The 13666-nt window shown below is 56.1% G+C and overlaps 2 protein-coding genes across 4 annotated transcripts in view; both read left to right on the top strand.

The window, feature by feature from the left end:
* The window catches only part of BTBD9 (BTB domain containing 9), an 820757-nt gene extending 815474 nt beyond the window's left edge, over nucleotides 1-5283 (top strand). For both annotated transcript variants that reach the window (XM_050787637.1, XM_050787636.1), the window contains one exon: nucleotides 2819-5283. In XM_050787637.1, the coding sequence (XP_050643594.1) occupies nucleotides 2819-3016 (198 nt within the window). In that variant the 3' untranslated portion in view covers nucleotides 3017-5283. The remainder of the gene's footprint in view (nucleotides 1-2818) is intronic.
* CCDC167 (coiled-coil domain containing 167) overlaps nucleotides 2363-13666 on the top strand; it is a 699343-nt gene continuing 688039 nt past the window's right edge. Inside the window, exon 1 of one of the 2 annotated variants that reach the window (XM_050787894.1) lies at nucleotides 2363-2366. The gene's annotated coding sequence lies outside the window, so the exon portion shown is untranslated. Of the gene's footprint in view, nucleotides 2367-9547; nucleotides 9552-13666 lie in introns of those variants that run through there. The other variant, XM_050787886.1, reaches the window with a different exon arrangement.

Genomic DNA, 13666 nt, shown 5'->3' with positions numbered 1-13666 from the left:
GGGCTTCCAGGGGCTTCTAGAGTCCCCTAACTTGATGGCAGAGCCTGCTGTGAGCTCAGTGGCATCAGGGAGAGAGACAGTTAGGAGTTCTTTAGGAGAAATATCCATAGGAAAACACAGCAACAGTTGAGATTGGCTGTCAGTCTTGTTAGGTGTGTTGGGAGTAACAGCCATTTGCATTATTAACTGAAAACAAATTGGCTAATGGGCTAAACACAGTTGTGCCCTTACCACTGCCCAAGTTAGACAAGAGATAAATGCAGCTGGAAATGAGAAGTAGAGTGAGAAGCAGGGCACCGACAGGTCGGGTCGTGGAATGTCTATCACATGCTCACCACAGACAGCATCTCTTCCCAGGCTCTTACCAGCACAGTGCGGAGCAGAGACCCGCCCTGATCCCTCCTCCGGTGGGAGGCCGGCTCTGAAGAGCAAGCTGGAACACTAGGCCACTCTGAGGTCTTTTTTAACTTTATTTCTCAATCCAGGGTTTTTATCGATTTGTTTATTCTTGTGCAAGAACCCGAGTCGGTAGAAGGACGACTAAGTCTTGGTCTTGGAGTCAGATCGGAGCTGACAGATGAGTAGAAGGAGGCAGGCAGCGGGGTGGGCCACGGAGCAGGAGGCACCCTGAAGGCGTGCGGGCCGGGGGAGGGGGGAAGAGCTGGCCTGGAAATTAACAGGACTGTAGAGAACCTTGCAAGAGCAAAAGGAGAGAAAAACCATTCAATGCCAGAGGAGCGAGCTTGAGGAAAGGTAATAAGGAGTAGGACAAATGTAAGTCAATTCTAGGATTAGTGTCAGCCTGAGGCTCTGGGGAGCGGCCTCCAGAGATACTGACGGAGCAGGGAGAGCAGGGATTACACAAATAACCGATTAAAGAACATGATGGGGCAGGATAAAGAGCTCCTGTGTCAGCAGGGGGAAGGAGCAGTAAAACGCAGCCTGTCCTGAAAAGTCCTGTGCGTGGGCATGGGAACAGAATATGGCTCTGGGTCATACTGCAAAAGAGAACGGCGTATTTGCTGGGTTACGAGAAGCTTTAGTGGGGGGTGTGTTGAGGACCAGGACTGCACTCTCAGGGTGTGCCCTGGCCCTGCAGAGCCTGACCTCACCTATCCCTGGGCGTGGAAGGAGAAGCACTCATAAGGCAAGTGATTCACGAGTGGCCAACATGCCCAGGGCGGTGTTGTTACTGAAAAACTGCAAGAATGTGCAGCTGATGGAGGAGTGGATTAATGGTTGTTACCTAGAGGATGATTCCCAGATTCATACGGCCTAGCCCAGGGCAGAGCTGATGGCCCAAGTAGTGTTCAGATCTCCACATAAGGCCTTCCCTAGGACCTAGCCCCTCCGGTTGCTGACTGGTAAGCCCTGCAGATGGACCCACAGAAGGAGATTTTATAAAAAAGGAAGGAAAGAAAGGAAAAGGAGGGAGACACCGGCTAAGTAGGGGCAGCTGCAGCCGTGAGGCAGTGAGGGCTCTGCGGGAGGCAAGGACCGGGTCTGAGACCCTGCCCGGTAAGGAGAGAAATCAGCTCCCTCTAAAAGAAAATGGTAGCTTCCAAAACAGAGTGGACACACCAGGAAGACACGGTCTCAGTGTTCACATGAGGAAATGTGAAATGTAAAACAGTGGTCAATAAATGAATTGAAGTGGAAATATGGAAAAGATAGTGATGCAGGGAGGTAAGCATGGAATTTATATTTTCAATATAATTCTGCAGTTGATACTACATTTGTCTCTGTGAACTTGATTCCATGGTAGAAGGATGTGTGTATGCGTGTGCACACATGCTCGTGCTGTGGCAACGAGAGCCCCCATCCCGCCCTTCTCTCCTGCACCCCTCAGCTCACACATGCACGTCAGGTCCCCCCTGAAGCACACTGTCTACTCTCCAGGTCAGGGCCGTGACTCACCCTTGCTTGCGGGGCGCTGAGCTCAGTGCTGTGCCCTGTCTGCACGGTGCTGGCCCGGTGTTGGCACAGAGTTCATGGTGCTTCCAGGCTGACCTGCTGTCAGGTACGCAAACTTCTCTCAGCTCCTAGAGGGTGACTGTCGGCCAGGTGGCTGGTTTCTACACATTGGGGGCGTTTGTTCCAGGCTGGCTTGAGCCATATGAGGTTGAAGTCCACTCCCCAGCACAGCTGCCTTGGCAGGGTCTGTGCTCAACCATTGCAGGACCAGGGAGAATTATGCATCAGGAACCAACTCAGGACAGGACACTGTCCCACTGCAGGGCACGCTCACACACCTTCACACGCACTCAGACTAGGGCCCTGCAGACGCACCCATGAACCTCATGTGCACGGCTTCGGGACGCGGGAGAAAACCAGAGTATCCAGAGACAGCCCACGCGGGCACGGGGAGGAGGCGCAGACGCCACACGGGGTGGACGTTATCTGCGGACCTTTCCACAACCTCACAGAATTGAACCACCACCACCACCACAGTCAACTCCTGTTGACTTATAACCCAACTGCCAAATACAAAAATTAATTAAAAAGAAAAAAACCCATTAGACAAAGGTTAGCAAAGACGGAATAATCCAGTGTGAACATTTTGTAGGAATCCATGTCATGGTGTGTGTAACTTTGGGGCCACTGGCTCATTTCCTTTCATCCTGACTGATGAAAAGGTCTTTACGGCATGCTCGGTGCCATCAGGTGTCTGCGCCGGGCCGGCGTGGGCAGCGGGAAGGACTTCCTCTGACTCCCTCGTGGGAGCCCCCAAGCTGGGCAGGGCAGGATCCCGACTTGCAGCAGCTCCAGGGCCGCATGCTGACCCTTCACTCATGGGCCTTTTCCTCTTCTCTCCCAGGTGTTCCACTGTGTCCACTTTGAGTGTCCAGAGCAGCAGAGCAGCCAGAAGGAGGAAAATAGCGAGGAATCGGGGACAGGGGACACCAGTCTGGCCGGTCAGCAGCTCGACTCCCATGCCCTGCGGGCGCCCAGTGGCAGCTCACTACCCTCCAGCCCAGGCTCCAACTCACGCTCCCCCAACCGGCAGCACCAATAAAGGAGGCAGCGGGCCTGGTGTGACTGGTGGGCTTGGGCGACGGCAGGAAACGGTCTCCTCCCTGAGCAGGGGTCTCTGTTGACTGCCCCCGCCCCTGCCCCTTTCCAGCGAGGAGCTGCGAAAGCAGACACCGAACAGGTTTCCTCCCAAGGACAGAAAGGGGCTGCTTTGTTCTTCTCAATTTGTCCAAATCAGCTGGTCTCGAGGGGGAAAAAATGGGTCTTCAATCTTCATCAAGTCCACCATTAACACCCTACCTCTCTCATCTAGCCCAGGCGCAGGGAACAGGAGGGTCATAGACAGGCCCGTGTTGGAATACAGAAATGGCACACAAACACTCAGGCGGAGGAGAAAGCATCAGGCCTCTGCTGCCTGGAGGCGCCCTTTAGGAACGGGCTTCCTTAGAGTGCTCGTTCTGCTGGAAAACATTGCCCTGGCAACTAAATGATTTTGTTTTTCTCTTAGTTATTCTCCATTCAGTGAATCATACGTGTTCCAGATCTATTTGAAATGCTCAAGCAGCAAATCACTAGTTTTAATCCCTTTTGATGCTATAATTTTCCTTCCTTGGTTTTGAACGGTTCAGCCTGGGGGAACAGAGGCCCATCATGCATGTCTCCTACATGAGACACGGATGTGGCTCATCCTGGCACTTGGGCCACAGAGGAAGTTCCGCAAATGCACACGAGCAAATCAACCTGTGGACACTGGAGTTAATAGTCACTCACGTGGCTGAGTTATTCACCTGTCATTCCTGACACGGATCCAGCCTTTAAGCTTGGGAGGCTGACAAGGAAATAGTTACTATGTGCGCTGCTAATTCACTATTCAGAAGTCTATGTAGATAAACATATACCGAGTTCTGGCATGGCCAGACCTGCCGGGGACTGCCATGGCTTAGCCGCCCCTTCCAGTTGTGTTTAGTGGAGGAGCATTGGAGAGGCAGCCACCTGCCCATCAGCGTCGGGAACGCAGATCTGGGACTCCGTGCTTCCCCCACCCCGCAGTACTCAACTGGGGATTGAAAAATAGCAGTTCTAAGAAGCTTTTCTCCTAATCCTCATCGAAAGGACCTCATTTGATGATGGTGGTTTGATCTGGCTCCGTCTCTTACTTAGTGATTTCCATTCCAGTGCTGCCTGCCCTGGGTAACTGCACACATCATTGCCTGCGCCTCTGCTGTCCCCAGAGCTCCGGCCTCTGTCGCCATCAGCATCAGCCTGGGAGTCTCCCCAGGACGGCACGGCACATGGGCAGCACCGCGGTCCCTGGGTCCTTGGCGCCAACCTGCAACCCTGATCAGAGGAGGGTGAGGGCGTGGGAGTTTCCTTTCAGTGTGTCAAAGACATATCAGCTGCGCTCCAAAAAGAGCCAACAGGTCAGCTGCTTCCTCCCAGTTTAACTTGGTTTTGAGTTATTTGTCCATATGGAAATAGTAGGGTAGCATCAAATTGCATGATTAAATTGGAAGACTGTCTTTCCGTGTGAACACAGGACAGCAGACATCAGAGGGCCACTGGGTCAGGGCGGACACGTTCCTGGGGAGAAGCCAGGCTCTGCCGCTCTCCGTCCTCCTCAGTGGCTCCGGCTGCAGGGCTGAGCTGCTTCCTATGCCCTCAGCTCTGCTCTCTGCCACTCCCTGTTGTGTGGGTGAGTGGAACACCCTGGGGTGCCAGGCATTTCCTAATGGGAGGAGGCTCCTGTAAGGAACAGTGGGCGCCCGCTCCCAGTGGGGGCGCTGGCTGTCAGCCCCCAGCCCCAGGCTGCCAATTAGCCAGAGAGCTCCTGCGCACTCAGCACTTCCTTCCCAGTGTGTTTTCTACCCAGATGGGGACAGAGGAGCCAGATCAGTCATATCAAGGGCAGAGTTCAAACATTTTGAAAGAACCATTCACATGCTTCCTTTTAAACATGGGCATCCCCTGTCCAGAGGCTCCTGGCCTGGAGCAGCGTGCTGCTGACCTTGGGAAGAGAGGGTGGGCTGGTGGGAGGCTGGAGGAGCTACCCAGCCCTGCATCTGCAACCCTCCAGTCCCCTGCCCGCAGAGCACGCAGAGCCCTCCTGTGCTCCGGGAACTAGATAGCAGCTTGGCAGCTCGGCCTCGCGTCGGAAAAGGAACACGCTTCAAAGCCTCGGCCCTAGACCCACATCTGCAGCTCCCTGGCCTGTGGCAATTCTTTCCTTTGGGGCATGCCCTTCCAGATCTCTGTCCTTCCTGCTTCCGGCACTTTAAAGATGCCCCTTATCATCAGATAAAGAGAAGTCAGGGGAAGATGGGGCAGCACGAACAGCGGATGTCCCTGGTGAGGACTCAGGGCAAAGTCTCATTCCCCCACAGCCGCGCTGCCAGCTCGCCTCCCCTCACTTTGCCAGGAGCCTGCCCTGGACTCTGGAAGGACACCGGGCTGGGGTCCACCTCCTTTCCCGGGCTGGAGGGGTACTGCCCTTCCCCAGGGGGCCTTCTGAATGGGGCAGGAACTCTTCTCGTGTGTTCAGCTGGGTCTGGAGGCCAAGTCAAGGTGTGTCACACCACACACCAGGGCAAGGCGCTCATCTCCAGGGAACAGGGACAGGTGAGCAGCTACCAGAAAGTCCCCAGGCAGCCTGCAGTTCCCCGGAGCCTGCAGTTCCCCGGAGCCTGGCTGGTCCTGCAGAGCACTTCTCCCCTGGGCCACCTGGACCAAAGCGACCTAAAAACTTGAAGCTAAAAGCAAGTGCAGATGATGGGATGGGCTGGCAAGTGGCTGGGAGGGTTCCTGGGCACCACAGAGCCCTCAGCCCAGCAGAGAGTGGAGGCTGAGTCCGTGGGAAGCGGGACTTGTGAAGGAGACATGGCCAAGCCCCTGGTCGGGGAGACAGGCTCCCCCATGCCCGGGCCAGCCCCAGAGGCAACAAGCCAACATGAGGAGGGGTGGCAGGTGAGGCTGACGGGTGGGTGCCTGTGGCTCAGGCCTATGAGGGCAATGGTCCTCAGTAACCAACGGAAAGGACACAAGGGCGTCGTGGTCACCACCACCCAGGCAAAGAAATGGGAGGTGGCCAGCACCCCCACCCTTCACTTTTCATCATGATTTTTTTTTTTTTTTTTTTTTTTGAGAGTAGAAAGGCAACTTCATTGGAGCTTTTGGGGGAAAAAGCCTTCAAAGTCACCTTCCAGCAGCTCTGGGGAGGGTCACTTGGGGTGGACTGAGAGTGTCGGGCGGGTAGGGCGTGTGCCTCACAGCAGCTGTGTCCCTGCAGCCAGGACCCAGCAGGGCAGTGTCACAGGAGCCGCTGCAAGCACTGTTGGACTTGAAGCAGCTCTGAACAGCCCCCCGCCCCCCGTCTCTCCCTCACACGTTTTGCCATTTTCTCAGTGCTTTTTCTGCTTTCATTCTTTTGATTTTAGTTAGAAGCGCGAGCCATGATGGATGTGGGACTCTTCTCAATTGCTCTTTAAATTGTCACTTTTTAAACCTTATTAAATGAAGTGTCGATTCCTGACAAATACATTAAAAGTGCTTTATTCCTAGAAGAGTTGGGAAAAGAAATTATTTTCAGCAAGGGTAGGATGTGTTTGTTAGACTGATTCCTTGGCAAAAAAGAGAAAAAAAGCTTTTGAATTGTGCAAAAAATTGCCCAGTAGTTATGCTGTCACCCCAGTTGTCAAACTGCTGTGCAGACGGCTCCAGCCCAGTCAACTTCACCTTCTTTTTAATTTAGAAGATAACAAAATTGTAATCACTTATCCTTTCCAGAGCCAAGGGGGAAAAGGAAGGTATAATCTACAATAAAAAGCGAGCGTTCTGTGTACTGAGGCCACTTGGTAATAAAGAGACAGAGCGTCCCCCTCACAGACTTCAATTAAGAACCTCCCTTTGGACAGGGAAGAAAGGTGTCAAAAGAGGAAAAGAAAATTAAATTTGCCTCCTTCCAGGAGTTTTTCCTCATTAGAGCTTGCTTGTCAGTGTTATTATTTTAATCTTGCCTTCTGTGTGGTGACCAGCTCCTCCGAGCGACGCCCAGGTCGGGCGCGGGCCGGGCCGGGCAGGTCTGCAGCGATGCCGCGGCAGAGGTGGGCATGCTCCATTTATTTTGGCAACTGCAGCCATTGATTCTGCATGTTTATCCTGACAACAGCCCCAGCAGGAAGTTCAGTTAGGAATGTAAAATGCAGTTCATGGTTCTGTGCCACCGTGGCTTTTATTATTATTATATTAAATTAGAAGTTGTCCCAGTGCCTGGTGTTTGCTCAGTTTCCAGAAGAGAGGGAAGGAGAAGGTTGAAAGGACATGCAGGACAACTGGAATGCCCCATCTCTCTCGCTGACACGGACCCAGTCGATCCTGCGGCTGGACGGGATCTGGAGGCCCAGTCATTTGCAGAGTGAATGGTGAAGCGGGCAGAAAAGGTTTGCTTGGAGGAAAGACCAGTTGCAGAGGCAAGGCAGAGAGAGAACGGGTGGAGGCAGCAGGTCTGTCTTTGTGGTAGGTCTCTGGCTTCCAGCAGGGAGGAGGAGGCTATGCCCTTCCTGGCTCTTGGCTACACCACTGAGGACGCTCTGAGGGACAGCATGCTTACCCAGCCTTTGCACAGTGCCGGCCCCAGGCTTCCACGGCCCTCCAGCTAGGACTTTGTGCCTGGGCTCATGCAGAGGCAGGGAACAGGTGCACGGAAGAGCCCCCCACACCCTCCCCAACACACCCTTGTTTGAAAATCACTGTTCTCTTTACTCACTTAAAAAAGTGTACAGGGAACACCTGTTCCTGGTATAATGCTCCAACCTCGCAGAAGGGGCCAGGTGCCCCTCATCTGGCTCTGGCTGCTTCCGACCTGGGCCCACGTCATCCTTCACTTCCTCAGTGACCACCACTGGTCACGGTGCTCCCTGGCCCAGCCTCCGACTCACCCAGCACCCTGGCCTCTCCCACGCCAGTCTGCTGCACCCAGCGAGCTTCCAGTCACAAGCCAGGCTGAACGGCCGTCCTGCCCCGTTGGCTTGGTGTCTCCTTTTTTTTAAAGAACGGAAATATTCCCCAAGAGGCCTCATGGCCTAAAGACTCACAATTATCCACCTGTAATTTATGATAAATGTCTGGGAGCATTTACCATTTGCATCATGAGTATTTATAGCCCTGAGTGGGGAGGGTGGAGGAGGCCCTGCAGCCAGGGGCCACACACCTGTCCCCACTAGTGTCCCCTGCTTGACAGGGCCCCCTCAGCCTCCCCAAGGCTGTCACTGCAGCTCTGACAGCTGAGAAGTGCCACCTTTGAAAGCCAGCGAACAGTCGCCCGCTAGGGGGAAGGCACCGAAGCAGAGGCCCTGGCCCTGGCACAGAGGAGGAATCGCGAGGCGGGACGTGGGCCGGAGGGGCTGAGCAGCCTTCAGGGCAGGGACTGGGCCCTGCGTCACTGGAGACGTTGATATTAGTCCATCCGTCTGCTGCCAAATTGTCTGCTCCCCACCACGTCAGCCCCAGGGGTTTATGTCCCAGGAAGGCGAGGGTGCCCATCTGAGCGGAATTGGGAGGGGACGGCACCAGCTGGTCTCCCTCAGGGCCTTTGCCTCCCAGTGCTGCCCTGATGGCTGCTCCTGCACCACAGCCCCTGATGGCTGCTGCTAGTCCTAAATTCCTGGGTTTACTCCCAGCCCACATCTCCCACCCGGGCCTGAGGGTGCGGCCAGTGCCCTAGTCCTAACCACTACAGGAGTCATTCTGAGACCTGCTGGAGGCCATGGGGTCTTCCCAGGCCCCTCAATCAGCTGCTTCTGGGATCAGCAGGGCAGGGTGCTGCCAGTAAAGACTGTGGGGAGCACAGCCCAGCCGCCCAGGCTGGGGGAAACTGGGGCAGAGCTTCCAGGTCTGTGGGGCGTGACCTCTCCCTAAGGCACTTCAGGCCTTGGGGCGCCCTCCACAGTGACCTTCAGAGAGGCTGCACCGGCTCGGAAGAATAGCGAGAAACCTCCCCGTCACACTCTCCCTGGTCCTTGTGTCCCTGAGCCCACCCCTTCCCAACCCCCAGTGCCTGGAGAATCGAGAGACTGGCCGGGCAGCCTCTGGAGGGGCTCCAGGAGGCCAGGGGTCCTCAGGGCTAGGCCTGGAGCTCGGCCCAAAGCTGCTTTTGTGAAGCCTGTCTCAAATCCGGATTCAGCAGAGGACAAAAACCTCCCAGCCTTTGGGGTTTCCGGGCCTGTAAAGATGTGTGTGCCTCCCAGGTCCACGCTGACACAAGGGCAGGGACCAGGCCAGGCCTGGGTTGGGGATGGCTCTGCAACCCCAGAAGCTTCACCCAAAACTCCAAAGACGCCCAAAAGGCTGTGCTGCTGTGTGGAATGTGTATTATTTGTGAGCACGATGCGGCTTCTTCCTCATTTTGCAGAGCAACCTAAGTGGGCAGATGTACAAACCATGTGTGTTCGAAACCCCCGAGTCGGTGTGTGTGAGAATGCAGGCTTTCTCTTAGAAATAAAGTGGTGATTTGTGCTGTGTTCGAGTCGTCACTCTGCAGCAACCCCTCTCGGCACCCAGGGACAAGCAGGGGGCCCAGGCCGGGGTCAGCCCTTCTGCCCCAGTGCCCTCATGTGGCACTGCCATCCAGCCCTCTCTGCAGGCCCAGGCACTCAGGGGTGTCCGCCCAGGCCTCTGCTGGCTTCCTCTGCCTCGTGGAGGGAGGCAGACAGCCTGGAGCAAAGCAGGCACCGAGAGGCGGGCTTGCTCCAGGGCGGCGGGGCGGGCGGATTCAGGCCAGCACTGTCACCAGCTCTGCAGGGCCTTCCCTCCGTGGAGGGGCCGTCCAGCTCCCTTCCGCCTCCTGTGGCGCCCTCTCCACCCCGCCCCATGGCCTATTCGATGCCCTTTTTAGGGGGTTAGGAAATACCACCTTGAACCCAGACCCCTTCCCTTGTCATTTCTCCTGCTCTGAGCTCAGCCCCAGCTGCTTTCTTCCTCATGTCTTGCTGCTTCTACCTGACGAGCCCATGAGTATTTGGTAGCAACTTCCCCCATTTGTCTTGCTGCCCAGGGGAGACATGGGGAAGGGAACCAGTGAGCCAGGAGGCGGCCCCTTGCAGGTGCTGCCGCTCTCCCTGGCCCCAACCCTGCGTCCTGGGTGTGTGAACGCTGTGGGCCCTGCCGTCTGGGATCCAGTGCCCTCTCCTCTGTCTGTGGCCCCACAACTGGGCCTGAGTCTCCAGCAACTCTGCTGGTGCATGTGGGGCCCGAGACTCCACTCCCTGAACGCGAGGGACCCCAGCCACCCGGGGCCCGAGACTCCACGCGCTGAACGCGAGGGACCCCGGCCACCCGGGTCCTTGGCCTCCTCCTGAGCTGTTGTCACGTGGAAACCAGGCAGGGGTCTGCTCCTCTCAGTGAAATTTCTTCTTGGAACCTAAACTAGGGACTCTCCATGTTTTTACTTAACTTCCACTTGGTGACTTTAGCCAAGCACTGGGGCTCCAAGTCAGGTGCTCCATTTCCAAATGATGCAGGCATCCTCCCGGGAGCACACCCTCCTAGCTTCGATCTTCCAGAACTGACAACTTGTTGCCAATAACTGGCTGACGTGAGTGTTGAACAAGACAAAACCCAATCCAGAGAGCACTGGGCTTTGTCCTGCCACCGCACCCCCCAGGCCCCAGGTCACAGACACCCGGCCTCCCAAGTGCTGGGGACGGAGCAGGGAGGCTGCCTCTCCTGCCCTCCCTCACCTTCCAGGGAGCAGACAGCAGCGTCAGTGTGAATGTGGCTCAGCCCATGTGCAGAGGGAGAGGATGCCTGGCTGGGCGTGCAGGCTGAAGTCCGTGGCCCAGGGAGGCTTCCAGAGAAGGTGACAGCTGAGTAAAGCCCTGAGGGGTGGGGACAAGAGCCGTGGCCCTCTGGGAGAGACTTCCAGGACGGGGGCCAGGGGAAGAAGGCTCGATGCCTCCTGGCTGGTGTGGGGGAGGAGGGGCAGGGGTGGCGGGCCAGGGTTGGGGGGTGAGGAGGCCTCATGGATCCTTGTGGAATGTCAGGCTTGTCTCTGAGGTGGGAACCAGTGGGAAGTGCTGAGCACAGGAGGTCCTAATCGGTTTCACCCTGGGACAGGCTCACCAGCCACTGCCTGGAGAGTGCACTGGCGCCGGCGGGGGTGGGGAGGATGGAGCATGGCGGCAGTGGGCTGTGAGCAGGGGAGGTGGAGGGCTCCGCTGTGCGGGGTCCCCGCAGGACTGCTGCACGCACAGCCTGAGAGAAGCAGCAGAGGCAAGGCTGACCCCCAGATGGGACTGCCCTTTCCGGACTTGCAAGGCTGCGAAGGAGCCGCTTGGAGGTGGTTGGTTTTGGACATGCTGGGTTTACCAGAGAGCGAGGAGGCCAGGGAGCCTGACTTAGAAACCCCAAACACAGACCCCAACAAGCAGCTAAAGAAAATGACACAAATTAAAGTTCACACTAGTCCGTTTGTGATGGAAAAACAGCAACTTCCTCACGTTATCCCAAGCCAGAGGATCATGCCTTGTCTTCAGACCTCAGCAGGGTAAAACCATGTTAACACCGGGAGCCCCAGTTTGTAGGACTCATTAAGATTTTATTATTTGGACTCCAGAACGAGTCAGGATGACCTGATAATTTTGGTTTGCCTCAGGGTGTAATGTGTTTCTGTTTCATTCGATGACTGGAACAGTAGTTCTCAAACTCTGTGGTGGGTGAGAACTTGACCAAGTGACATGTGCTCACCGCCCGCCCCGACAGGTTCTGATTCAGGGGGGCTGCTGTGGACCCAGGGGTCACATTCTTAAGTGCCCCCCTTGGTTCTGATTCTGACAACCCACCCAGTGCTGCTGAGGACAGCTGGACTAGATGCGCAGTCAGCAGCGAGGACCCTGAGTCCGGGGATGGGTGAGGTCCCAGCTAGCAGGAGGGGTTGGGGGTCACCGGCATCTCCGGTGTTTAGAACCAACAGCCTAGAGGAGGGGACCAGGCAGAGGGGCTGGTCGTAGGTTGAGCCCTGGGCAGCCAAGCAGCTGGAGCCTGGGGAGGCGAAAGGGGACAGCAAAGGAGGGCTGAGGGCTCCGAGGCTGTCCCCGCAGCTGGCAGTGCAGCCCAAGGCAGGGCCGGCTCGAGCAAGAGGAGGCTGAGGGCTGGCCAGGCCCACAGGCAGCATCCGGCTCTGGTGGGTCCTCACGTGGTTTTTGGCGTTGCCCACATTTGGGACCGTCCCTGAGGCTCACTGTAAGCTCCTGTGTGGGCTCTGGGACCCCATTTTCCTTTTCTGATGTTTACAAGCCTTCCAACACACTGGTCTTTCATTTTGGTAGGGACTGACGACAGACTCTAAAGACACCCTTTGCCCACCTCTAGAGTCTTAGCATTTCTTCCATTGACAGGATTTCCCCCCAGCGCCCCGTAGCCACCCTGCGTCTCCCACACCAGGATTCACTGGCCCAGGACGTGGAAGGATAGACTCTTCTGAAGCGGCTCCACATTTCATTGTCTCCTCACCTAGCTGAGACCTCAAAACTTCCAGAACATTCTACTTGTTTCACCTAGTTTAATTTTAAAGATCTTGGACTTCGAATTCCAGGTGGCAGACTGCCAGTTTGGAGGGCAAGTTGACAGTCTTGACTAAAATGGAATGTGTGCAGAAGGTAAGATGAGCATGTTACACCCCCTTCTCCCCATCATAAGCAATGACCAAAAAGACCAATCGTTTAAAACAAAACAAAACAAAAACAGAATGGAAAACAAGAAGGTGCCAGCAGCTCAGGAAATGGTGGAGGCCAAGAAACAGAGGGTGACCCAAAGCCCCAGGCAGGCTGGACTGGACGTTTCCATATCGAACCCAGCACGCAACAGACAGATGACACAGTGCTCCTCGGACCCACGAGCAATTCAGAGTGGCCGCGCCTCCGCCAGGGCAGGCCCCACCTGCTCCAGGGCAAAGAACGCCATGGGGCTTCCTTCCTTCCCTGCACCTGCTCAGCAGTCTTTGTTTTCTCGTCTGTCCAATGGAGCTACCAGTAACACCTTTTGGGACTGTGAGGATTAAATGAGCCTGGGGTGGGCGTTGGGGGAGGTGGTGAGTGTGTGTGTGTGTGTGTATGTGTGTGTGTGAGAGAGAGAGAGAGCGAGAGAGAGAAAGAGAGAGAGAGCCGCCAGCCGTTCTGATGATAACATTCTCTGGGTCTACACCAGTGGCCCTTTCTGCCCGCATTTTTATTACAACATAGTCCTAACACTGCATTTCACCGTCAGGCGCCTCCGTCCACTCCACTCCTGGGCATTCCTCCCAGCTGATTCGCCTGTCTTATCTGGGTCCCCTTTGGAAATGTGGGCTCCTCAGAGTATCTGGAGTCACCTCTAGAGGCCTGGTCCTTTGGGAGTGGGCAGGGCCCTGGGGAACCCTGCTGGCCTCCGGAAGCTGTTGGGGAGATACCCAGAGAAGCCTGACGGGCAGCAGCGCTGGGTACAGGGCGACAGGCCCGAGCCAGGAGGCCCTACCATGGGACCACAAGCGCCCATCCCAACCGATGACACTGCAGATGTGACCAAGGGCCAAGGGCACAGGTCAGATGCCCTGAGGTGGGCAGGGGCAGCTCAGGAGCCTGCAGGGGTTGGGGGACAGAAACGCAAGAGAGAAGTGGCGGCCCAGCCACTCCTGACAGCTGGGCCAGTGGGAGCGAGGCACAGACGT

Source organism: Macaca thibetana, chromosome 4, assembly GCF_024542745.1.
Source record: "Macaca thibetana thibetana isolate TM-01 chromosome 4, ASM2454274v1, whole genome shotgun sequence".
In the NCBI taxonomy this organism is placed as follows: Eukaryota; Metazoa; Chordata; class Mammalia; order Primates; family Cercopithecidae; genus Macaca; species Macaca thibetana.
This window is presented reverse-complemented; position numbering and strand designations above follow the sequence as displayed.